Raw genomic sequence first — 26,502 nt, 5'->3', positions numbered from 1 at the left:
GAAATGTTACAAGGGTGAAGTACAAAGTCGACTCAATTTTTCTCAAGTTAGGAGATGCCAGTGATTTATATCCCAGCTCCAATTTTGATTTTTTTATGTAGCAGTGGAAAGAATTAATAAAATGCACAGCTCTTGGAGATGCGGAGGGAGGAAGGGGAGTGAGGTCTGGACAACTGGCTGGAGTTTTTGTCAGATATTCATAGAATGTTGGGGAAAAACATTCTGCTTAGCTAGCAGTGCCCTCATGAGACAGAATGGCAGCAAGTAAGGAAAATAACAAGATAAATGAAATTTTTGCAGCTGCAAGTAAAATATTGAGAATCTGCACTTTTTTATTGATCTTTATGATCCTATTGCCAAGAGCCACTTTGTGGTGACAAAATATGTTGACAAGTGCATATCTCACCGCCGTGAAAAATGTGGTGAAGGATTCGCCTTATGTCTACAGTGTTGTACAAGGAACAGATTGCCCTGCTATGGCCAGTTCCTTACAGAAAGGCTAAATTTAAGGTTCACCAACCCTGAACCCTTTTATCTTGAACTTGAGGCTAATGTTTGTAGCAATTCTTCACTGAGAAAACCGATCACAGGCTCCTCTTTTTTCTTTTTTTTTTAAATCTGTAGGTTTTTATTCACTGTGCCATGGCTGTTTAGTTCTTGGTACCTTCACTCTGTCATTTCATAGTGTAATCTTTCAGCCAGAGTAAAGTGCCCCTCTTGTATTTATTGAATTTCCATCCACTTCACATAAGAGGGTTATTTTCCTTCTTCTTCTGTATCAAATTTTAGAGGAAAAAAAAGCTATGGGGAAGATTTTTATTTCTCTTAGCCCTTATATCACAAAGCTGCTTAATTTTATTACAAATTTGAGAACTCCCATGCCAAGTTGTAAGAATACACCTAACGCTTTTCCTTCAAATAAGAAATCAATGGTGTTAATTTGTATGTGGGGTCGACGTACCAGAGTCTGCAGTTTACCAAGAAAGAGAATTTTCTCGTTAGTGTGAGATGAAATTTTTTCTTTAAATGAACTCTTCCTTTCTGCTGACTCTCCGGGGCCAAATATCTGTCTCTTTGGCCAGGATGTTCCATGGAAGGACACTGTGGAAATAAACTGTGAGCTATTTATCGTACTGGGTTACAGGCTCTAATTGGTTGCTGGGAACGATAAGGTGGGTGCAGATTTTATTACAAACAGAAATTGTTTAGGTGGGAAACTGGGCAGAACTTTTTTGGGGCAATAACAATGTGGATGGAGCATGTGAGTCCTACCGATTACTAAGCTGGGTTTTCTTTTGTTTTGAATAGGTCGAATATATTCTACCGAGCCTGTATAGATATTCCCAGGGGTACCGAGCTTCTCGTGTGGTACAATGACAGCTATACGTCTTTCTTTGGGATCCCTTTACAATGCATTGCCCAGGATGAAAACTGTAAGAATTTATTTTAGCTCTGAATTCACATTTCCAAATACCTATTTCAAAACTAACTTTTAAAATAAGAGTGTTGTTTGAAACTCCTGAAATGTGGTTCACTCTGCTGTGTAACACAAATGTGCACAAGTCTGTTCCATCATTTTATTTTTCCTTGTATATCCTGTGCTTTTTCCAAGGATGTCTTGACCTATACAGCTCAATGTTTTTTCACCCATTTATGATTTGAAAACCTTTGTCCTAGTTTAAATCATTGCCAGCAGTGGTGTTAAGGCAGCTGGTATCTACTGAGTACCAACTATGTGTCTGGTTCCAAGAGCAGCATAAGTTATAACTTCTGCTCTGAAGGATTGCACAGTCTTGCTGGAGTCACACTGTTTGCAAAAACGAAGTAAGGAGACAACACTTTCTTTAATCAGGAACAACACCCCTCCAGTCAATTGGCTTTTCTTCCTCTTAAGTAGTTGTTGGAATAAGAAATGGTAGTCAAAACCATAGACATATGATTGAGGAATTTGTCTCTAAACATCTTAGTCTAAAATGAACCGTGTAATTTTCTTCTATCTTTATTACTGTTACTATCATTATGTTTGAAAAAATAATTTAATGCAAACCTTTGCAGTAGTTTTCATATAAACTTTATATATTTGTTTTTATCAATTTTGGGGAAAATGTTATAAGGTGATTTCTAGTATTTGGAATAGATTTAGATTTGGGTGATTTTGATGTGCTTCAGTGAGAAACACTGGTTTGAATGATGCAATTTTTTTCTTGTCATCCAACTGACTGATCTGTGAACTGATAAATTTGGATTATGCAGTAGAAAAAGAAGCAGAGAGAACAGATTTATGTAAGAAACTTAATTTTGGGGGAAAAAAAGTGTTATTTTAATTTTTCCTTCTCTACTTACTTTCTCTCACACACATATGAACTGAAAAAAAATATTTATAATATTACTGATCAAAATGCTGATGATCAGATATTTCTTTTCCATGTTATCTTTGTTTTCTTTGTAAAAAAAAAATAGAATCCTCAAAAAGCATATTATGCTCAACTTTCTTTTTCTGTTTTACCCTAACCCCAAGCCAATCTCAAATCAAAAAAATGAATCTTTGGACATATAAGTACATTCCTCTTACTTACCAAGTTTCCATTGGAAAGTTTTTTTTTCTGCAGTAATGCTCCTATTTGAGGGAGTGTCTGTTTTCACAGGGGAAAATCTCCATGTTGGACATGAGTGTGTGGTTGGTGTTAGAAGCAGAAATGGCCATGGCGGCCAGTATGCTCTGTCTTCCCAGGATGGCTCCATGCTCAGCATTCCCAAGACTGGGTGTAGGTACACATGTGGAAAAGCACTGTTATCAGCTCCCCTGGTTAGAACCTCGGTGTAGCTTCACCTTCTAAAAGATGGAATCTGATCCAGAAAGATTCCATAAATCCTATACGGCCTTCTATTTCCTTCTTTAGTACAGCCTGCTACAGACTCTGAAGATATTCTGGTGTGCATGTCAAGGAACGTCTGGAAGTAAACACATCAAAGTGTAGAGTTCTAAAGTACGTAGCACATAGTCCAAAAATTCATTCATTCATTAGATAGTTGTTGAATACGTACTAAGGACCAGTGTCATTGCTGCATACTCTAAGTACAGCAGTGAACAAGACATACAGGAAGTCCTGCCCTCATGGAGCGTATAGTCTAATGGAGGGAGACAGATTATCAACCAATAAATGTAAGTTAGTTTGTCGTGTGATGATAAGTGTCATAGAGATAACAAAGCAGAGAAGGGGCGAGGAGTGCTGGGAATTGGGAGTTGCGGGTTTAGAGATGACCAATGTGGGCCCTACGAGGAAGGTGGCCTTTGGGCAAAGACTTAAGGAAGTGAAAGAACAAGCCACATGTTCTTTGGGAGCAGAGTGTTGCAGGCAGCTGGACTCCAAGCCTAAAGGCTCAAGATGGAGATGCTACTGGCCTGTAGGAAGGGCATCACAATGGTTAGCATAGGTATGTCAGCTGGAGAGAGTGGGTTGGGGGGAGTTAACTTAGATCTGGGGACAAGAATCTTATAAAGTCCAGAAGGTCACTGTCAAGACTCTGGATTTTACTCTGTTTGCATTGGACAAATGCAGTATTGTAGAGTTTCAAGCAGAAGAGTGATATGATCTGACTGAAGTTGTTACAGGTTTACTCTGGCCACTTAGTGGAGATCTGACAGTGAGGGTGAGGATGGAGCAGGATCCGGCTAGAGGCTCTTGCTGGAATCCAGGGAGGAAGGGTGATGGTGGTTTGGACCAGGGTAAAAGTGGTGGAGGTGGTGAGAAGCGCTTGGATTCTGGGTACATTTTGAAGGTAAAGTCAACAGCATTTGCTGACACGTTGGATGCCGAGTAAGAGAAAGGAGTCAAGGATAACTCCAGGGCTTTGGTCTGAAGAGCTGGGTGGATGGAGTGGCCACTTAACTGGATTACGAGTCACTCATGGGAAGCGTGAAGTGACTGCTCAGGGAATGCTCTTCTTCCCTTTGACGTGGATCTCTGGGGTGGAAGTCTCACGTCTGCAACATTGCTTCTACCTTGTGATGCTGTTACAAGGATGAGAGGGATTTAGGGCCTGGGCTGGATGATTTGGGTTTTGTGTGCCATTCACAGCCACCTGACTGTGGTGTCTGGGAGTGTACCAGCTGGTCTCCAGGTTGTATGCTAGTGCCATCCAAAATGTGCTTGGTGGCAACCCCAGGGGCATTGCTTCTCAGACCTTCTTTCTCCCATAGTTCAGCCTTTGTGAAGCATTCTTGAGGTTGCTGATTAGAGTATTGAATAAACTCTACCAGGGCACATGTTATGTATCATTTAGCACCTGAAATCCTTGGAAGGAAATTCGCAAAACTTCAGCACTTTCAAGTATTATGGATTCAGTAGACAAACCATGTAGCTCTTTTGGGTTGAGTTCAGAGCTCTAAGTAAGGGTGGAGGGAAGTTGAAAGAGAATTAAGTCATTGACTAAAATGTTCAACAGTGACAATCCCCCATCCCCCTAAGGGTATTATAGGAATTTTATTTCAGTTCCTGTCTCAAAGTCGTATATCTATCATGGGATTGGCCACCCAAGAAACCAGTAGAAAGCTTGATCAGATGGCGTGGGGGTAGATATACAGCTTTGACTCTAACTGGAAGATGGATTCTCATTCCATATGATTCACAGAGGTACCTAGGGAGGCTTTATAATGAGGGCTCTTTTTTCTGTACCGAGAAAATACTCGGTGTGATTTAAAAGAGCAAATGTGTGAAAGGGCATGGACAGATAATTTAACAGATAGCCTTTCACAGCCCTGAGTAATTTAAATCATCTCACCAGGATTAGCAATTTGAAGACAATTTTTATTCTACCAAGCTAGCCACAAAATAAATTAGGTACCTTATAAAGAAGCTTCTTGAGATCAAAGACTTATTTGACAAAATGCCTCCACAGAGCCTCCTTCTAGTGCTGTGCACACAGTAAACAATACACACTCACTGGATATATATTGAGGATTTTACTGCCATTATTAGAAGCGATGGATACAAAGTTCAGCCAGCTGTTTTTTCTTGGTTAATAAAATTGTTACATGATCCAAGACATTCAAGGAAAATATGATTTTGCTTAGTGAATAATACTTATTAAGCACTTTCATTTATAAAAATACCACTTTCTTCCCATGGTTCTTTCAACGGTGAAAGTACACATTTCCTATTGAGCGTGTGGGGTGGGTTCAGGCTTCAGGCACTGGCCCCTCTGGCAGCGGCCACGAAGCAGTGGGACACGCTCCCTGCCCGGACCAGCCATTGAAAGCCGCCTTGCCTCAAAGAGAGGGCAGCGTTTCACACAGGCATTTGGGCTCTGGAAGCAATTCATATGTTATTTTCTTTAAGAAAGAAAAAAGAAAAAAACCCATAGTTCTAAATGTAATAGAGCTGCAAAGAGAGCACGGCTGCGTCCACTGTGGGCCTTTCAGAAGAGCCTGAAGGAACGCCTGTGTCGACAGATTGTATCCGCAAGGAGGAATGAGGTTCCCCAAAGCTTCCAGTGGGGGATTAGCTCCTGCAGAGTGTAAAGACCATAGTGTATTCATATTCATTTCAGAGGAAATTAAAAAAAAAAACCTGGGAATAAATGTTAAACAAGTCTTCCTGCTGCTTTTTCTGTCTTGGCATATGAAGCTGAGGTGGTGGAATGTGAAACTTGATGGCAACACAGAGGTTGTTACACTGGACTAAACTCTGTCTGAGAGAGGCCTGCCTTTTCGTTTTGATTTTAAAGAGCAGAAAATAAAGACGGGCACCTCTGCATGGTGCCCTGGCCCCACCATCCCACCAACAGTGTGGAACTAGGCCCTGGGTAGAGAAGGCTCCATCAAGCCTTCTGTCTGTGAACATTGAGGAGATGATGGTATAGTTCAGTCCAACAAGAACATCGGTCTGCAAGACCCTATGGGGAGCATCGTGATGGGGAACAAAACCTCAGACCCTGTCCTCGAAGGGCTCAGTGTAGGAGAAGGCACATAAGCAAAAACTACACTGTAGAACCTAATACGGGTGCCTTGTGACATGGCCATAGCAGGGAGCTGGCCTCGGTGGTGTCAGTGATAGTCAGTCAGTTCTGGCTAACTCTTTGCGACCCCATGGACTGTAGCCCGCCAGGCTCCTCTGTCCATGGAATTCTCCCAGGCAAGAATACTGGAGTTGGTAGCCATTCCATTCTCTAGGGGATCTTCCCAACACAGGGATCAAACCTAGGTCTCTTGCGTTGCAGGCAGATTCTCCACTCTCTGAGCCACCAGGCCGGTAGGAACTGGGACAAGTCCAGTTCCAGGCCCTCGTGCACAGTGGGCAGCTGAGATTGGACCCCTCCCATAAATCCGGGAACTAGAAATCACTGTTTGTCCCTGAATGGGGACTAGAAAGTGCTACCCTCAGGCCCGTAGTCCAAGGAGCTCTCCATTTGGGGCCATTGATGAAAGCAGTATGTCGCATTCCAAAACCGGCCCCAGCTATGGGAGGGTATGGAGTTGGGTTTTGCATTACCTGCCAGTTGTGGAAACCTTAAGCCAAGAAGCTGATATAAAACTTGGCCCAGAACTGGAGGGACATGGAGGGTCCTAGAACAAGCAGAGAAGAGTTCCACCCCAGAGGTATCTGCTCAGGACTCCAATAGAAGGCAGTGGCCACTGAAAAACACCTTCATTGAAGGAAGCGGCAAAAGACACAGAGGAGCCCGCTGTCATGAGAGATTTGACCTCTTGGATGCCTCAGTCCTTGGCGCCTTGCGAGCCTTGCTTTAGGATTGAGGCCCGCATCCCTCCGCTTTCTGAGGGTGTAGAGGGCTGAGAGCTGAATTGTCTTCAGCCTACAGAGCCACTTTACCCTTGGTCGTGTTCCCTCCCCGTGTAGCCTGTGTCCAGGGACTGGTCAGTGTGGGTGGGTATTAAGGACTGCTCCCGTTATTCCAAAGCCAGATGACTCGAAAGGTTAATTAAGTGCTTAGTTAAGTGCTTTTAATTGCTCTTGACACCATCCTCTCTCCTCGTTCTGCAGTAAACCTCTTGTACACAAAACGCAGATCTCCATTTCAGACTGTTTCCCAGGGGACCTGAATTCAGACAGGTGCTACCAGATTTATATTGCCAGCTCAGACTTCTCACTGGAGACCCAGGCTCCTGTCAACCTGTTGAATTCCCACCTGCACTTGCCTGTCTCACAGATGTCTCAAACTCAACATAGTGAACTGAAACCATCCTACTCTGTCCCCCAAGCTGTCTCTCTCCCAATTCAGTACCTCACTCCCATTCACTCAGCTGTTCTTTCTAGAAACCTTGACACCTTGTTCTTTCTCAGCCCATCTGTCTAGTCATTCATAAATCCCTGTTGATTATATATTCTTAAATGCTTTTCTTTCCATTTCTGCTGCCACCTCCCGATCAGCCTCACAAACAGCTTTGGCCTGGACCTCTGCATTTTTCGTTTTAGTATCACAGCAGCCAAAGTGAAGTCTCATTGATTTTGTTGTTTCAGTTTAATCACTTATTTGGTTAAAAGTTAGTTTTTAACTAACTTTTGGTTCCGTTGATCAGAATTCAGAAGATAATACGGACATGTAGTTCTTCTTCCAGAGGCAGGGAGTTGACACGTTCTAAGGTGTCCTTCCAGATGTATTTTTTTGCCCATTCTCTCATTTGTGCACATTCTCCCTCTTTTTCTCTGCCTCTCGGTTCCTGGTGGCTCAGATGGTAAAGAATCTGCCTGCAATGCAGGAGACCTGGGTTCAACCCCTGGGTTGGGAAGATCCCCTGGAGAAGGGAATGGCAACCCCCTCCAGTATTCTTGCCTGGAGAATCCCATGGACAGAGGAGCCTGGAGGGCTAGAGGCTATAAGGTCACAAAGAGTCGGACATGACCGAGCAACTAACACTACTACTATTAGATTTTTTGTACTGCAGCTCACTTTTTCATTTAATGATATAGGGTGATGGTGCATTTAAAGTATAAGTGCAATCACCTTACACCCTAGCTTCAACCCCTTTTTTGGATTGCCGTTACTCTTATAATCAATCCCCAGCTCTTTAAAATGATAGCCCATGGACTACATATAGTCTTCAGAAATGTTTTGTATGGCTCACTTAGTGTTTTGTAAAATTCTAATTCAAGCATCATCAGACTGCCCATGCTCTATTTGGTTTGCTACAGATCCCACCGTCCTCTGTTGTACTAACTTACTTCACATTCAAGGTATCTGTCTCAAGGAAACTATCTTTCCTACCCCAAGTTTCCAGCCCTGATAGATGTTTTCCTGACTCCTTTTCTTCTCTGTCACAGCAGTTATACTTGTAGAGACTATATATTGTCAATTCTAAGATTTGCATATTTTTTTGCATTTTAATCTTTCTGAACCTGGTCTTACAATGCACAGTGACTTAAAATTAATGACAGTGACTTAAAATTAATGGTGCAGCTTGCAATTCATGGAACTTTAAATTTGATGAAACCAAGTAAATAATTGTGAAGACGTTTGTATATCTGTCTCTCTCATGAGAGTTTAAATGGTCTGAGAGTCGGGCTATTACTGTCCTGTTCCTCTATATCTGCAGCGCTTGCAGTGTCTGGCTTGTCACCAATGCTCTGTAAGCACTCATGGGCTGAATGAATGACTGAGGGTGTAAAATAGGACTTTGTTATACAGATCCTGTATTGCTCTCTCTCAGAATTTTAATTTCGCAGGATTTGGTGAGTTCACGTTCTTTCTTGAGTATATCCTTTAGAGCTTCCAGAGTTTTCCCTCTCCCCCTCAATCTTTGTCTTATAGACTGAAGACAAAGTCTTCTTTGCTTACCATGTCTTCATGGAGAAACCCCTTTATCCTTTGGAGGAATTTCCTTAGTTGTCTCTGGGCATTTTGCAGTTGTCTGGACTGTCTTGGCTTGGGATAGCATAGTCTTTTCTGATTCATTTCTTGTCCTCTTATAATTCCCTGTTTTTCATTAATACTTTTGTTTATTGGCCCCATCAAAGTGGTATTCAGAAAGAATGATCCTCTGCGTCCTTTAAGTCCTGCTTAAAGTTCTAGACCTTTAAGGGTATCTAGACCTCTAGGGTCTGTGGGCATGTGCAGGCACTCTGCAGAACAACTTTGAGAGCAAATACAGTTCTTTTGTGAAAATTATCCATTCCTAGCTTTACTTTTTTCTCTCTCTAAATTATATGCCCATTTCGTTCAGTAAGATTGAATTTATTCACAAGTACAAGAAAAGGTGATGCCAAAAGCAGAATATAGAGTGTAAGCATTGCTGGTATATCTTGAAAACATGTTTGTTTTGAGGACCCTGTAAGAGAAAATAAGACAGAGAATAAGCATCCCAACTCCTATTACCTCAATGCTCTTATTATCATTAACTTAGATCCCTGTTTATCCCAAATCATCCTAAAAGCTAATATAAACTTTTCTTTGTTACTATTTTGACTTTGGTTATTAAACTTAGAAAAATCTATTGGCCCACACATTCTTTTCTTTAATAGAAAGGTGATGTGACCTTAACAATTTTTGAAAATGAGTTTCTTGAGTTACTTTCCAAGAGCTTAAGTGAGAAGTCAGCCTTTATAATCTATACTCAGAGTATTATTTGTATGATTTCCCCCAGAGACATCATATTCCTCTTTCCAGCAGTGAGCTTCTGGCTGGCTTTCCTGCTCTCTTGCATGTTGATGACATCTTCATTCCACAGTCTCCCCACCCTGCCTTCCTTCCTGCTAGTCTGGCCTTCCCAACCCACCAGAGCTCTGTGTTGCCTGAAGACCTGCGGGTTTCCCTTTGCTTTATCTCTTCCGGATTAGTTATAAATGGGCTAAGTAAGAGGAGTTTTACCTTAATCTCTTGACAGTACTGGTGTTTTGTTTTTTAAGAAAGAGCCAAAACATAAAACATTTCTCTTTATCTTTCAGTATGTAGTTTAGAAGTCACAGCCTCTGTGCAATCAAAGGTTTTTTTGAAAGTCTAAAATGTGTGCACACATTTCATATTGGTGATACACTTTTGCCCCAGAAGTTGAAATTATACACAAATTTTATACATGAAATATAGACATAAATATGTATATGCATGGGTTTATAGGTGCATTTATAACTTTTATGTTTATTTATGGGTTTGTATACACACACAAAAAACCTCTGTACTAGCTGTGAAATGTCCTTTTTATTTTTGCAACACAGCTATTGAGTAGACACAGAATTGGAGTGTGGTCAGGAAAAAAAAAAATCACCCTGGAAATCAGAGAGCTAAAACTTTCAGCTTAGCTGTGTCCTTAACCAAATGTGTGACCATGGGCAGTTATTAGACCGTGAGCAAATTATTAGACCTTCAGCTTTTTTTTTTTTTTCTTTTTTTGGTTATAAGAGAGGGTAGAACTGGATCAGTTGTTCTCATATCTATATATTATAAGTACTTGGGGGGGACTTTAAAAAATGCAGATGCCCAGGCCCTACCAAGAGATTCTGGTATTTTTAAGAAAATCTCCCCTGTGAGTCTATTATGCATTCAGGGTAAAGAACTGCCAACTAGACAAACTCTCCCTTGGTCTGTGAGTCTCTTTTTTAAATTGATAGTTCTCCTTCCTAAGACAGGACGGGCCAGGCCAACTGCATGGGCCAATCCAGAGCCCTGCAAGATAAGCTGTTCCTTTGTTGAATTCACCTTATACATGTGATTATTACAACACTCAGAGGTAAAGCGTCCTTGTTGTTGATGTTCAGTCACTCAGTCATGTCCGACTCTTTGCGACCCATGGACTGCAGCATGCTAGGCTTCTGTGTCCTCCATCTCCTGGAATTTGCTCAGACTTCTGTCCATTGAGTTGATGATGTCATCCAACCATCTCATCCTCTATTGCCCCCTTTTCCTCCTGCCCTCAGTCTTTCTCAGCATCACAGGGTCTTCTCCAGTGAGTCAGCCCTTCACTTCAGGGGCCCACAGTATTGGAGCTGCAGCATCAGCCCAATGAAGAGTTCTTGCACTATCTCATTCAGTCCTTCTGATGACCGTTTTACATTTTACCAAGGACTAAATTGTGGATTTAGATGTCCTATACTTGCCCACAGTCAAAAGTAATACAGTCAGCCCTCTGTATCCGTGGGTTCCATCTGCAGATTCAACCAACCACAGATGAAACATATTGGAAGAAAAATTCTAGAAAGTGCCAAAAAACAAAACTTGAATTTGCTGTATGTTGGCAACTATTTACATAGCACTTAAATGGTATTAAGTGTTATAACTAATCTAGAGATGACTTAAAGTATCCAGCAGGGTGTGAGTAGATTATATGCAAATACTGTGCCATTTTATATAAGGGACTTGTGCATCAACAGATTTGGGGATCTGCAAGGGTTCTGGAACCAAACTCCTCTGGATACCAAGGGACGGGTGTAGATAGTGGAGTTTAAATCTTGGCCATCTGAATCACTAAGCCATGCTGCTATTACTGTGAAGATTACTATTTCCACTGCCCTCATTTTACAGATGAGGAAACAGAGACAGAGAGATTGTGTAACTTGCCTTAGGTGACCATGCTAATAAAAGGCAGAGTTAGGATCTGAACATAGCTCTTTGTGATTCGAAAGCCCAACTTTCAAGCTCCGTGACTGCTACTCTGTTGCCTCCCACTTCACCTTATCCACTGCACCCTGTCTGTGCATTGTGCCTCTCTCGGGCCCTCCCTGAACACTAATTCTTTCTTTTTTCTTGCTGTTCCTATGCTCAAAAACAGTCAGTGTCTGTTTCTTAGGCCCAAGGTCTTTTGTTTATTTATTTATTTGGACGTTAAAGGCCCACTGAGGTCTGCCCCCTGCTGCCCTTTTATTCCCCCAGTGCCGAAAACCCATGCTGTGTTCTGTCGGCCTGATTCCCCGCCATCCCACCAGCGTGCCAGACTTCTGTCTCCAGGCATCTTTCATAGGGTTGCCTTCATCCTTCAGCCAGTTTTCCTTGAAAACCTGTTTTGTGCTGACAGGATTGAGCGGAAGGCCTGAAATCCAGAGGGCCTGAATCTCCCTTCTCTGCTCAAAGCCCCCTTCTCGGGGAGCCCTCCTTCCTCTCCCTGTCCCCTGCTGCACCTCCCATCTCAACGGTCTCCACATCTGGGCTGCAGTGTGGAGCCTCATTATGGAGTCTTTTATCTCAGGTCATAAGTAACTCTGTGAGGGCAAAGACCATCTATGAAAATCTTGAGCAGATAATCATTGCTTAATAAATAGACATTGAATGAGTTCATTTTGGATAATTGTGCTTTCCCCCTCAAATCAAACTGTCTGCTCTTACATTTATTCTGAGACCAGAAAAGCCAATTTTTAAAATACAGACTTACAGGAATTTTTTTAGATGTTGTTTGTTATTATGACTTCTAGGAATTTTTTAGAAGCCTGTGCTTTGCTTATTTGAAGGGCAAATAAAACTGATCTCAAACTTTTGCTGTTCTCCCAGTAAATGTCCCCTCGACAGTCATGGAAGCCATGTGCAGACAGGACGCCCTGCAGCCCTTCAACAAGAGCAGCAAACTCTCCCAGGCTCCCCAGCAGCGCTCTGTTGTCTTCCCCCAGACTCCGTGCGGCAGGAACTTCTCCCTCCTGGATAAGTCAGGGCCCCTGGAATCTGGATTTAATCAAATCAGCGTGAAGAACCAGCGCGTCCTGGCGAGCCCCACCTCCACCAGCCAGCTCCACTCGGAGTTCAGTGACTGGCACCTCTGGAAATGTGGGCAGTGCTTTAAGACTTTTACACAGCGGATCCTGCTACAGATGCACGTGTGCACACAGAACCCTGACAGGTAACCCCACCTCTCGTCGCTCCCAGGGTGTGCGTGCTTGTGAGACTCACTGCTTGCCTTCCTGTCGCCTCTTCCAGCCACACCTGGGGGAAAATCCTGCAATCAGAGGTCTGGAAAGTTGAGAGTCATGTGAGGTGCTTCTTTGGCTTTTATTGTGTAGAAGGGCTGCATGAATGGGGGCTGCAGAAAGGAATCTTCTGTCACTTTCCAAAGAGCTCTGCCTGGGTCTAAAGGGAGGCAAAATAGAAGGTGCAAACTTATGAATATCATAGGTGGAAAAAATGAGGTCAGGATAATTAGAATCCTCTCTGTCTTCCAAAGATAATATAGCTGCCCGCTCCGCTGCTGTCACAGTCGTCTCAGGGTTCACCTCCAGTGTGCCGTGGGTATGAACTTAATTAAGTACTAAGAGGTAATGAATTGGAATTTTTTGCTTAGTACTATTTTTCTTCAGAGCATGCAAACCCATAAATCCTGCAAAGCTGTCAAAAGGAAATACCTACTCTGCTAGTGATGTGGAGGAAAACAGATGCCACTTATTCAATAAACTAATATCCACACAGAAGAAAAATGTTGACTAGATACCTCGGAGTCAAAGTTGGTTTGAAAGTTTGTCAATAAAGAATTTTATGGCCATGAACTGAAGATGAAATTTAGCTGAACAAGTGAATTAAAATTTCAGGTACTTTGATGAGTGGCACAGTAGACATAATGGAACTATTATTTATGAATCAAAACGGGTTTATTCGACAGTCTTGATAGCTGGTAGCGCAAAAGACAAAAATCAAATTAATTCAGTAAGAAAGGACAGTGTTTTATCTCTCCTTCACATCCTATGAAAATTTGATTAAATGCAAACTACCTAAAAAACTTTTTAATATAAAGGCAGAAAGTAAATTTTGGAAGTAGAATAGGAGACTCCAAAGCAGGACTCCTGAATTAATTTTCTTAATTTAGCCACTGATTAACCTTAAGCCACTCAGCACTCCTTGCCCTAAGATATATGCACCCAACTGTCCCCTCCTTAGCTCTGCAGGATACAGCAGTGTGCTGGAACCCAAGCAGGCAGGGAGGATGTTGGAGAGGGGGCAGATCTTTTTTATTTTTTTAATTTATTTTATTTCCATTTAATTTATATTTTTTATCTTTTTATTTCAGATAATGATCCATTTTTAGGGTACACATGCATTTTTATGTGTGTATATGTTTTCTTTTGTGCCATGCTAGACACCACTTGCTTGGCATCAAAGCATTGCTGTAACTGATTGATGTTGAAACATTCATATTAAGGCCATTAAGGCAGCTGTGTCTGTATCATCTTTTACCTTCAATAGGAGAGCCTCCTGGTGAAAATACCAACAGACTTCTGCATATCTTTGTAGTGTTGGCTTTAAGGGAACACAAAAGTTTTGGAAATGTTTTTCTTACTCCAGAAGGATTTTTTTTTTTTTTAATTTGCTTTCCTTGCAAGTATACGGATAGCCTAAAGATATATCTTTTCAAAGTTTGCAAAGCATTTTGGTTGGTTTTTTTTTAATATAAGAAGTGCATTACAATTTGTTATTATAAACTTGCTTTTTAAATTGAGGGACTTTAGGTATGCATGAGTTTAGGTGTATCCTGAGAGATTCATTGTGATCATCACAACTGAATACACAAGGTAAGATGAAATGATAGTTGAAAATTTCTGGATGGAGGAACCGAAAGCTTAGCTTTGAGTATGATGACTTCACACTGAATGTCATATGAAACAATGAAATATATCATGGTAAATAAAAAGATAGCAAAACAGACTGTTTTGTCTGACCTCAGTTTCGCTTCGAAAACCATGTGTGTATTCTGGTTTAAGTTCCTGTGAAGTCTGTTCTGTCAAATAATAGTGTTAGAATTTGTAAAGCATCTATGTAATCTGTCAGACAAGTGCCTGACAAATTAGAAAACTTACAAAGTGTACAAAATACACTTCCACGAGAGACTGTTAGGTTATTGCCAATTCCAAGCTAATCTAGAGCTACTGGCAAAAATCCAGGTGGCTTGAGACTCCTATCCTGTGTGAGACCCCACTGGGCTTGTTTGATGCAGATGTCCAGGCGTGGTTTGGCCAGGCCCTCCCAGATGGGGTGAAGTAATGTACTTGATATGCAGGTAGATCACCTCATCTCCTTCTCCTTTCCCTGTACTTTGTTGGTGAAGACTTGAGAGGGGGTCACCATCATTCATGAATAAGTTAAAAGTAAGAATTATGACTTCAATGAAGGAGTCCTTTTATAGGCAGAGTAATAAAGTACAGTGTTTCTTATTAATAACAGGGAGATGCTTGAATTATTCCATCACATTTGAGTTGGTTAGTGGGGGTAAGGGAAATAGAGATGCTCAGTCTCCTTGACCCACTAGTTTCACTGAGATACATAATGTGCTTTCAGGATATAGGCTTGGAAGAGCTGTATGGCTGGTGTTCCACACTCTCACAAGCTTTCCTGTACCAGCACATTTGGGGGTAGAAGACGTTCTCTCCATAATTCTTAACCACATGAGTGAATTTCTGCAGAGGAGAAATATATAGAACTGAAGTGGAGCATCACTTTGTGCATAGTTGTGAGATTTGGAGTCTTTTATTATCCACGTGGAGACTTTGAACTGCTGAATAGATGTATTTTCTTTAGTGATTGACTCCAAAAATTAACTGACTTTTAGTCCTTGGCAGTTTGTGCCCATTCAGCCCTAAACAGTGAAAAAACTTAGAACCTGCCAGTCAGAAACCATTTCCCTTCTATTTGAAAAACACAAATGCTTTTATTTTGATAGGAAAATCTTGCTACAACTAGAGGCAAGAAAGGGAGACTCAGAAGACAAAGTCAAAAAGTAAACAAGCTAGAGTTTAGTTTCAGATGTGTCCAAGTTTTGAAACAGTCCCCCGAATCTTAGGTCCAAAAGATTTTTCACTCAACAGACTGAATATTTGGCCATGAAACCCAAGACATTTGAACTTTCATCAGAGAGACTGTGTGTGTCTTTATTTGTAAGCTTTTTCATGTGAGGGACCATCAGTAAGTCTATGCCTTGATACAAAGGAAAGAGATCCGAGGATACCCAGGATTGGCAGCCTTACCGATTTTCACTGCCATATTATTTACATTGAACACAAGAGGAAAATTCATTTGACCTGGCAAAGTAGCAGTTAGCATTAAAGATAAAAATATACCCATAATAGGGTCCAGAAGCCACAGGATTGTTATTTCTTAATTTTGTGTTAATGTCACGTCCGACTCTGTGACCCCATGGACTGTAGCCCACCAGGCTCCTCCATCCATGGGATTCTCCAGGCAAGAGTACTGGAGTGGGTTGCCATTTCCTTCTCCAGGGGATCTTCCCAACCCAGGGATCGAACCTGGGTCTCCCACATTGTAGGCAGACACTTTACCATCTGAGCCACCAGGGATGTCCTAATATTAAACATACCTCCCCACCGCTCCAAATTTCTTCTTCCCTTTTCTCAAGCTACTGACTTTTTCTTTCATGAGTAAATTCAAAGGGAGGAAGCTATAGGAATCTAGATCAACCTAGATATTATTTAGGGATTTCAAAAAACATTTATGGTTTAGCATAAGTTTATTCCAGGTGGTGCAGTGGTAAAGAATCTGCCTAACAATGCATGTGATGCAATCCCTGGGTTGGGAATATCTCCTGGAGAAGGGAATAGCAACCCACTCCAGTATTCCTGCTTGGGAAATTCCATGGACAGAGGAACTTGGTGAGCTACAGTCCATGGGGTCGCAAAGAGTCAGACATGACAGAGTGACCAAGTGTACACACAGGCACATAAGCTTATCATCCAGGCCAGGGCAGCTTGACAGACTTGTGCTTGAACCAGGAATTAGAAATCCCTTTCCCTTCTGTTTTTTGCTGCAGAGACTCTCCAAGGTCCCACTGGGGGTAGTGGCAGTGGTCGTGGCGCTCCAGAAAGGAGTAAGCAAAGCCTTCAATCACAGTGGGTTATTTTCTGATGAATATGTTCTATTTTATTCTCTGCGGAATGTCTCTACAGTGCTTATCTTTATTTTGCATCATTTTCCTTTCCTTCTTGATTGTGCCACATGGGGAAAGCTTGCCTTTACACTCGTGGACACACTCACATTTGACATACTCACAAATATCAGCCACTCACATTTGTGTTTTGAGCGTCCTTGTTTATATAATTGTATGTGGAAGTACCAGAGGGGAAGATAACTCTAGAAAGAGCTGTGTGATGGGAGGAACCTGAAGATAATCCATCACCCTAATAGTTGCTTTGGAATGCATTGGTGTTTCTGTTCCATTGTTTCCCCCTCCCCTACGTGTGAAGGTTATCTTCTCCCTAGCTCTCCATGTTCTCCGAGTGTCTTGGCTCTGTACTTCTGCCAGTCTCCTGAAATCTTTTCCTTCTTACATAGAGCTTAGTTCTTTTCTCACTCAATACAGCCTGCAGTGACCTAAACGGCGCCCCGTTTGAAGTCTCTGGGGATGGGCTCTAGGGCTTGACTGACGGGGAGCACGGAGGGAACGTGGGCCCAACTGAACAGCTTTTGTCCTGGAGGCTTTCATGCCATGAAAGAAAAATCAAGGAAGGATTAATAATATTTTAAACCAAACCACACTTAATTTTGTTAAACCTTTCATCCTTTTCCTGTGTGTACACCAAACCAATTACAGACTCAAAGTAAATGAATTGCACATTTTACTCGTCATCTTTGGCAGAGGAGCCACCAGTTGCAGAGAATGCCAGGGGATGCAGAAAACCATCCTGCTGCTTTCTTTCTGCGTAGAAATTTACCGGCATTGATATATGCTAACTAAATCGACCCAGGCTTTGTCTGTTTTTTTAGATATTTCATTGTTGAGGACAGAGCACCTCCTACTTTTTCTTGAAACTTGATATTTCTGTGTTGGAACAAGCCACACAAGGTTATTTAAATTAATCCAAATGAAGTAAAATAATATTTTAGTTTCTTAGTCACCCTAGCCGCGTTTCCAGTGTTCAGTGGCTGTGTGTGTCTCGTGGTTCCCCTACTGAATAGTGTAGATACAGAACATTCCATCAGCACTGCTAGGTATCTCAAGTAGTGTTTAGAAAAAACCAAACAGCCAAAAGCTTTTTCTGGTTACTAGATGTGATTGCTTTGTGAGGAATGCTCATTGCATTTGTTTGGAGAATAATAAAATGATATATGTGTACGATAACTTGGAGAGAATCCAAGTGCTTTAGAAAGGAGAGTCTGTTTAGTTGCCCAGTGACCTGCGATCCTACCAAGAGTGAAGCTGAACACGGCACATGACAATGCCAGTCCTCCTGTGCTGCTCCTGCATCAAAGGGATGCAGACTTTGGGAACTGAAATGGATCGTATCCAAGAGTTTAATAAATTAAGACTTACTTTTTTGTTGTTGATAGTTTCATTTTTTTCACTTAAAAAAATTCTATTTGTAGAACTTCTCAAACCCTACCCTCTATTCTGTGAGTCTTTTTTTAAAATGTACAATTTTTAAAGGTTACTTTCCATTTGTAGTTACAACACAATATTGAATGTATTCCCCTTGTGCAAGACATCCTTAAGCCTGTCTTACACCCAAGAGTTTGCATCTCCCACTCTTCCATCCCTATATTGCCCCTATACAACCAGACCTTGAAAAGTTAATGGGAATGTTAGTCATCAGAATAAAAAGCTGAGAAATGGCAAGTGATTCTGTGCCCTCAAAGCCGTTTGGATGTAAACTGAGAGGTGAGGAGTCAGGGTGTGCTAATAAAAACATACCTACAGAGTCTTAAATCCTGAGGTCAATTGTTTCCAAACAAGTTGTGACATCTGAGATTCTGTAGTAACCATGATGTTTTCTAAGCGCTGCTCTTGGGCATGAAGATTTTATTCTGTCTTAAAGGTATTCCTGTGTGCTTAGGTCAACACTGGGATGCAATCAATGTTAAATTTACTTTTTGATCATTTCCTTTTATTCATTCTTGAGAAATATTGAAAATCCAGAGAAAGAAAGATCTTGTCTATATTTCCTGAGGGCTCACTTTCCATATATTTCTAGGCTGAAAGAGAGGATCTGTTGTTATAATGGCAAATAGAGTACACATTTTGGTACTAAAGTCTACATAATATAAGTATCTGCAAAGGTGAATATGACAATATGGTCTAAAATCTTACTCTTCAGGGTACCAGAATTAAAGGGATATCACTTTGTTTTTTGAGATCAGCTAAAGTTTGTTCCTGTATTTCAGTTCTAGATTTTCTTGTTGCTTGGAAGTCTCAATGATTTACCAAGTTAGTTTAAATAGTCCATATTTTAATTAGCAGGATTAGAGACAAAACTGTGGAAGCCTGGGTACAGGGCACTGGCTGGACGATGGAGGGTGGAGGTCACATGGTTGATGCTGTCTCCCATGAGGCTGCGTCTTGGCCAGATCCTTAGGTGGCACATGTTTGTTGATTATCTAAAAGCAGGAGCAGAACAGGATGGGATGTGAGAGGGCAACTAGTTCAGTCCATCCTGCTTACCAGAGCGATGAGGGACAGGGAAGTTGGGCGACTTGTCAAGTCCCACAGCTGATTAGGTTCAGAGGCTGAAGCAGGACTCATCTCCATTTCCCTCATTTGAGGCCATTCCATTCATTCAGCTGAATTGTGCAGAGTTTTAAAAGCTGTGCCATAGGTCACGGGATACCTAGCAAACCTCTCTCAGGCTAGTACTGGCCAAGGTGATGTTTTAGAATCCAGTTTGCCTTTCATTGTTGTTACCTTGATATAATAATTCAGCATAAACCCCTCTGTGGTCATTTTTTTCTCTTTGGTGTGTAAATCTTTGCCACCTTGATTATTAGTATAAGAAGGCTGGAATGACTTCTGACTACAGGAGATAAATCACTCCAACTTTTGACAGAAGAATTAGAAAAAAAGAAGAAAAGATTAATTGGTTTTATTTAGTGGCTTATTTTTTATTGTGATAGCTATTAAAAATAGATAACCAGAGGCTAATAAATGTTAATGGTCCTTCACTATTAGAAAAATCAATTGTCAGTGGATATAGCATATATTAATACATTATTTTGTTTATGATCTTCAGTAACATTAAAGAAATTCACCCTGAGAGAATGATTTCTGGAGGACCCCTCTAAGGCTAATGGTTACTACAAAGAATAGATTTGGCAAAAGGACATTCTCATCTACATATAATTTTAATGACATCAAAGCTTTATTTTATCATTGTAATAAAATGCATGTGCAATTTGTCAAGTTTGATAAACTCCTTACCAAGGACTCTTATATATTTCTTGGAAACTTGTTTGAAAGCAGATAGATTTCTAAATGTAAGTAATTAAAATTGTATAGTATTGAGTTATTGACCAATCCTGGACTATTAATCAAGCTAAAAAATTCTACAATCAGTGCTCAGTGTGCTGAAGCCTGGTAAAATAATAGTATTTGTGTTCAGTGAGGCAAGTAGCCACAATTAAGCACTTCACTTGACAAATGAGAGGGTACACTTTATTTTGCACTTAATTGAGTTGTTGTACATGCTCGGTCACCGTTGTCTCCTGGCCCTACATTTTGGTTTCCAGTCATTGGAACGTATGCATTTGCTAAAGGGAGAGCAGTTAAGACTGTTTTAGTCACTGGCTTTCTAAACACAGCCAGAAATGTTTGCGCCACAAGCCAGGGCTTCCTGAGCTCTCTTGATATCTCTCATGACAGATTATTAATTTTCTTAACAAAAATTTTGATAAACAAATTAGAGCCCTGTCAAGGAATGATATGAAATAGCCTCAAATAGGGAAAACTCCCCAGGTTTTATATCACTCACCAGATTCTGCTTAAGTAAGCAGAAGAGCTTCTGTAGAGAAGACAGAATTTTAATCTATTTTATGAAAACCAAAAATTGATTTCCTTCTCAGGAGCTGAAAAGAACGTGCTCTGATAATCTTGCTAATTATCAGGTATTTGTCACAACTTCCTTCCATTTGCTTTTGCATCCCAGTCTTCCTCCTGCAAACATAGTGATATCCTGTCATTTCTGGGCTACTATAAATCATCGCTTGCTACCAGATTAAACTGGGGAGCTGAAGTTTCAGAAAAAGACCCAGTGGATAAATATAAGTCAGGGTTGTGGGTGGGGAGAGAGTAAATTGAAATCAGGATGTCTTTTTCAAAGAAGCAAATCTTAGTGCATGACCGTGTTGATCTGTGCGCTACCAGATAGCCACAAGTTGGGGATGTGCTGTAAACAGAGCCCAGGACCACCTAGTATCTTTTAAGACACACATGCAGCTTGCCAACTTGCCTGCCTGTTTGCCTGGGACTTAGAATAAAGTCCAATCACTCTTGAGTGACCTTGGCATCAAGAGCTTATTTCCTTTGAGGACAGTTTATCTTCCATTTTCTGAACTGACAGAGATAATAATAACTGCTTTCCTTGAGGATTATTGTAAAGATTAAACCAGATAATTGATTTTAACGCACTTTGTAAAGTTAAAGTGCCACAGAATTATGAGAGACAATTACATATTTTCTCTTATACCATTCTGCTTCATCAAGTCTGTACTCTCAAAGCTCCCATATTTGCCTGGGGGTGGGGATCAAAGTAGGAAATAGAAGTTGTGGAAATGGTGTGGTTAATATTGGAAAGGAATATTCGTGGGGGTATTGAATGTGTCTCATCAGCTTTGTGAATTTTGTTCCTGTGGCAACAAGTATAGTAATGAGAACCCAGTGGCCCCAGCTCTATGCTTTGTTACAAAAACTGAATGTTACCATAACATTTTGGCCCTAGCCTCGTGATGCTAACTTCTACTGACTAATGTAGAATATAATGACCAGGTAGTGTCTTCATTTGTTGCAGACCTTACCAATGCGGCCACTGCTCCCAGTCCTTTTCCCAGCCTTCAGAACTGAGGAACCACGTGGTCACTCACTCCAGTGACCGGCCTTTCAAATGCGGCTACTGTGGTCGTGCCTTTGCTGGGGCCACCACTCTCAACAACCACATCCGAACCCACACTGGAGAAAAGCCCTTCAAGTAAGTAGTGGCTCGTGCTGCCTCCTTCCTTTCTCCTCGCCTTTCCTGAGAGCCGGCAGACAAGGTGGGCAGCAGTGCCCACCTTAGCCAGCTGCTGGAGAAGGCTGGGTACAAAGTCAGCGTCCAGACTGCAGAATTACCTGCTTGTGTAGTAGCTGATGCTGGGAAAATGAATTCAGAATATTTATATACTGAGCCTGGCTTGAGCTGTGCAGCCTTGAACATGAGACATTCTTTGTGATCTGTTTTCTCATAAGTAAAATAATGAAGTAGGAATGAGTAATTTAGAGATTCTTTCTAGTTTCTCAGGGTCTGTGCCTCTGGAATTTGAACTGGGAGCCTCGCAGAGTGCCATCTGTGGCCATCTGCAAGGTGGCCACAGTTGAGAACAGCTGAATAATTGTCTCTTGGGAAATTTGAACCCTTTAAAATTCTGATGAATGATTTCCTCCTCTTTTATATGTAAGGAGGTTTGAATCTATTACAGCAGCTAACTGGTAGCTTCTCAATGTGCCCCTTTGGATTTCAGACTTACCATGGTAATGAAAGAAAGAAAAACAAAACCAAACACAGGACATGTTTGAGTTCTTGAGGATTCAAGGAATGTGGAAAGAGGTAGACAAGGGCTTTGGCTAAGGCAAGGACACCTGAGCAGGAAATGATGTTTCTAGATACAGCACGGTCATGAAAACAGCGGACGTTTGAATCCTGTAAGATGGCCTTTTCATTCTCTCACCCATTCGTTCATGTATGTGTGTGTTCATTCATGCAGCAAATATTTATTGAGCACCTTCTTTTGTGCTAGGCACACTGCTAGGCATAAGAGATAAAAAGGTGAATGAGACTCAGCCCCCTAATCTTTGACGACCTCATAGTTTTGGGGGAAGCCCAATTAATAAGCAAGTATTACCACATAGGGGAAGGCGCAAAATTGAAAAACAGTAAGGCGTGTGTATACAGCATTTCGGGTAGCACGGAAGTGGAGTAATCAATGCTGTCTGGAGGAGATGAGGTTTAAGGTATGTTTTGAATGCTGAGTAGGAGTTTTCCAGAAATACAAGGAAAGAAGGCTTTCTGGAAGCCCATGTGGGATACGGAAAGGCTTGGGAGTGTGAACCAGCTTGTGTGAACAATTGGTCATCTCAGAACAGGTTTTACTGTCTGTGTGATAGGCTCTTCTTTGTTCAGCCCTCTTATATCTCTCTTTGCTCATTTGCCATGATGACTGTACTTCATTAAGAAGGAGCATGAAAAGGGCATGGATGTACACTCTGTTTACCTTCTGTTCAGTTCAGTTCAGTCACTTAGTTGTGTCTGACTCTTTGTGACCCCATGGACTGCAGAAAGCCAGGCTTCCCTGTCTTTCACTATCTCCCGGAGTTTCCTCAAACTCATGTTCATTGAATCAGTGATGCTATCCAACCATCTCATCCTCTGTCATCCCCTTCTCCTCTTGCCTTCAGTCTTTCCCAGCATCAGGGTCTTTTCCAGTGAGTCAGCTCTTTGCATCAGATGGTGAAAGTATTGGGGCTTCAGCATCAGTGCTTCCAGTGAATATTCAGGGTTGATTTCCTTTAGGATTGACTGGTTTGATCTCCTTGCTTCTATAGGATAAGATCAAGCAAGAAAGGAAATGATTCAGGCAGTAGGAGGCGAATCCCCTTGCTGGTCTCAGCCAAGGAGTCTCCGCAGAGTGTCAGTCCGCATGCTTTTCCCTCCGAACCTGCCGGGTGGAGCATGCGGTTGCCATGGTGCTCAGCCGGAGGCGGGGCTTGGCTCACAGTGGCAGAGTCCTGTTGGTCTGCATCCTGCATGCCTCAGTGTCCGCAGCTGAGGGAAAGGTCATAAACACTCATCTTCACCCACTTCCTCACGAATTAGTAACCTTTATTCATTATTCTTAACTATTTTCCATTGTGGTTTAATTTATGACATTAATTAATAATTGCAAGTTTTCATTTTTGTCTGTGTTTGTGGGTGGAGCTTGTTTATTGCATAAGACATCTGGTGAGGGGACTGGATGAGGTCTAAAAATCCAGCCTGCACCACACCAGGCAGGCGTGTTCTCTGGGGCTGCCATAGCCCTGAGCAGCCCCTTTCCTTCTAGTCCACTGTGAGAACCAAGTGGGTTAGCACAGCCCTGGAGTTCCCTAGGGCAGGTGTCTGTGTCCTGCACAGTGGGCTTTGTCATTGCCCCAGGTCCTCAGGGGGTTCACAATCTCTGGCTTCACCACTGCTCTGGATGTGGGAGATAACAATGGCACACTCCCTGTGCCTGTGAGCAGGAGAGCTCTTCAAAAGCAGAGATGCAAGAGGGCCAACGATCCTCCTGGCCCCTTATAACAGAGAAGGCAGCCAGACAGACACAGTGCCAGGCATCAGATTGATTTTTATCTTGTTGCTGTGTAAATAGATTTTAGTAATTAATTGAAGAGGTTTCAGGGTCAGAATGGGAAATAGATTTCTGTTAATGTTAAGGTGTTACTTAAGTGTAACCTCGTTGACTCCACTCAATTTTTTTCCTCTAACATCCCGTTTTTGTCATGTTTCCAATAAAGGTGCCATTTTAACTTACTTTTAATTCATGAGATTAGTAGTTCCAGGACTTTAGTATTTGTATGTTTTTCCTTTATCAAAGTATTTTTAGGGACCGTAACCTAATTTCATCTGGAAAAACAAAGAAACCCCAGAGTTGGTTGGATCAGATTCTTTGTGCATGGTTTAGTTCCTTCTGCTGCTGCTTGTATTAAGATAGCCACATGCTGCGGGGTTTTTAAAAATTTTTCAAATATATATTGCCAGGGGAGACCTGAGTGAACACTTACTTTTTGAGTGCAAGATATAAACGTCTTCTAGGAAATGGAAAGCTAAATCCTTCAGTGTATACAACCGGATCGTTCAGGATTGAACTATCCCAGGGGAATTTTGGGAATCTTCCAACTATAGCTCATGGATATCCATCCCATGGACATTTGTAAATATTTTGAAGATATCCTTTTACAAGCCTATAAAACAAACATTCAAAAAAAAAGTTTGTTGCAGATTAGTCAATAAAATGGGTTTTGCCACAACAGTTAATTTTACTACTTCAACTAATGGGTATTGACTTAAACAATTTTGCAAAGAAGGAAAAGAATCTTGTAAAGAAGCACAACCCTAAACTATACACCTTGGGCAGCTTCCAAATAGATGCCGCAAAGGATTCAGTCCCCAAACTGTCCCACCCCAGGGCCTGGGAGGCCTTTGCAGGATTCTCGGGGGCCAGGCCCCAGCAGGGGAAAGCCCTTTATAACTTCTAAAATCTTCCGCTGAAAAGTGGTTTTTCAAGGCAAATCAAGATTGGTGCCGTACAAGCAGTCCGGAGGAGATCTGGTATTGAGAAGAGAGTTTCATTCCAGGCTTTGTCTCATGGTGTGATTGGCTGAAATCCCACTGAAAAACTCCCCTCTCCCCCCTCCCCCCATGCTCTAGGTAGACCTTGAGCTTGTCAAGGGCTAACCTGGGCTGTGGACTCCGAATGTGTAAGGTGAAGGAGATCATAGGAAAAGCACATTTCAAAGGATCAGGTACTTTCAGTTTGTACTGTGAGACTGGAAGTTGTGGAGAACAAGGGATGAAGATAAGACTTCATTTCATCTCACAGTAATTGCCAAGCGCTTTATCAAAAAGAGGAGGGAAGGAAGGAAGTTGTCAGTCTCCAACTTACTCTTTACAATAAGATCTCCTTCTCCTTCTCTGTTATTAAACATAAACTCTCAAGATTTCAGGGAGGCTGCTCTGCCTGGCATCCATGTGAGCTGCTCGATGCCTGGCTTCTGGGCCTGGGAAGACCAGGAGTCTCCATAGAGTTTCTTTTCCTCACCGTTAGAAGCAGGGGAAAGGCTCATCACTACGTTTTTGCCTTAAGACAATTTGACTTAGTATAGAAAATAATCAAAGGATATTCCAAAAAGCATCTTATAGTTTAACAAGATCTAGTCAAAATCAAAGCAAATCAAAAAAGCACATCAGTAAATATGCATAATATGCAATGAATGTGCATTGCATCATAAGTATGAAGCAATCTGATTTAATTCAGGAAGTATTTGGTGACAGGCCATCGAGGACCAGAAAGAAAGTTTCCTGCATGTTTTCTGTGTGACAGAACTTGACATCATTTTACACTTCGGTCAGTTTCAGATGACAATTGTTAAGCTCCCTCTGAACCTATAAGCCAGTCAACTATCATGTTAAGTAAAGAACGATCTCAAATCTAAAAGGAACTCAAGTGTAATTATATAAGATGCCCACATTGGTACAAAGCTGGGGACTTGCTCTTTGCTGAAATATTTGGACAACTTTCCCTTCGTTGTTCCTGCGACATTTCCTTCAAGGTTGTGACATCAGCACCGTGAGAAGGACCCTGTGCCCGAGCAGGTCTTTTCCTCCTGGATCATTACCCATGTCTTTCCTTCTTTTTTTTTCTGCTAAGTAGCATGAAATCCAAGCTTGGAGGGTCCCATGCCCAGGCACTTGTCTGGGATTGTAATTCAGGATTAGTTCAATCCCAGTCCAGCTGAAGTCCAGCTCTGACCTGCCAGAGCTGTCAGTCTGTCCTGATGAGTTCTTATTGTCTATGAAAATGATTTGTGAAGAGATTTGTTTCTAAAATTAAAGATGATGAACATAAAACCAAGGCTCT

At 41.6% G+C, this 26,502-nt stretch overlaps 1 protein-coding gene across 2 annotated transcripts in view; it reads left to right on the top strand.

Moving 5' to 3' along the window:
* PRDM6 (PR/SET domain 6) overlaps positions 1-26,502 on the top strand; it is a 113,670-nt gene that overhangs the window by 79,402 nt on the left and 7,766 nt on the right. For both annotated transcript variants that reach the window (XM_070374082.1, XM_070374083.1), the window contains 3 exons: positions 1,309-1,433; positions 12,430-12,772; positions 21,645-21,821. In XM_070374082.1, coding sequence (XP_070230183.1) covers positions 1,309-1,433; positions 12,430-12,772; positions 21,645-21,821 — 645 coding nt within the window. The remainder of the gene's footprint in view (positions 1-1,308; positions 1,434-12,429; positions 12,773-21,644; positions 21,822-26,502) is intronic.

Source organism: Bos mutus, chromosome 7 (assembly GCF_027580195.1).
Source record: "Bos mutus isolate GX-2022 chromosome 7, NWIPB_WYAK_1.1, whole genome shotgun sequence".
In the NCBI taxonomy this organism is placed as follows: Eukaryota; Metazoa; Chordata; class Mammalia; order Artiodactyla; family Bovidae; genus Bos; species Bos mutus.
The sequence above is the reverse complement of the archived record's forward strand: the minus strand, read 5'-3'. Positions and strand labels throughout refer to the sequence as shown.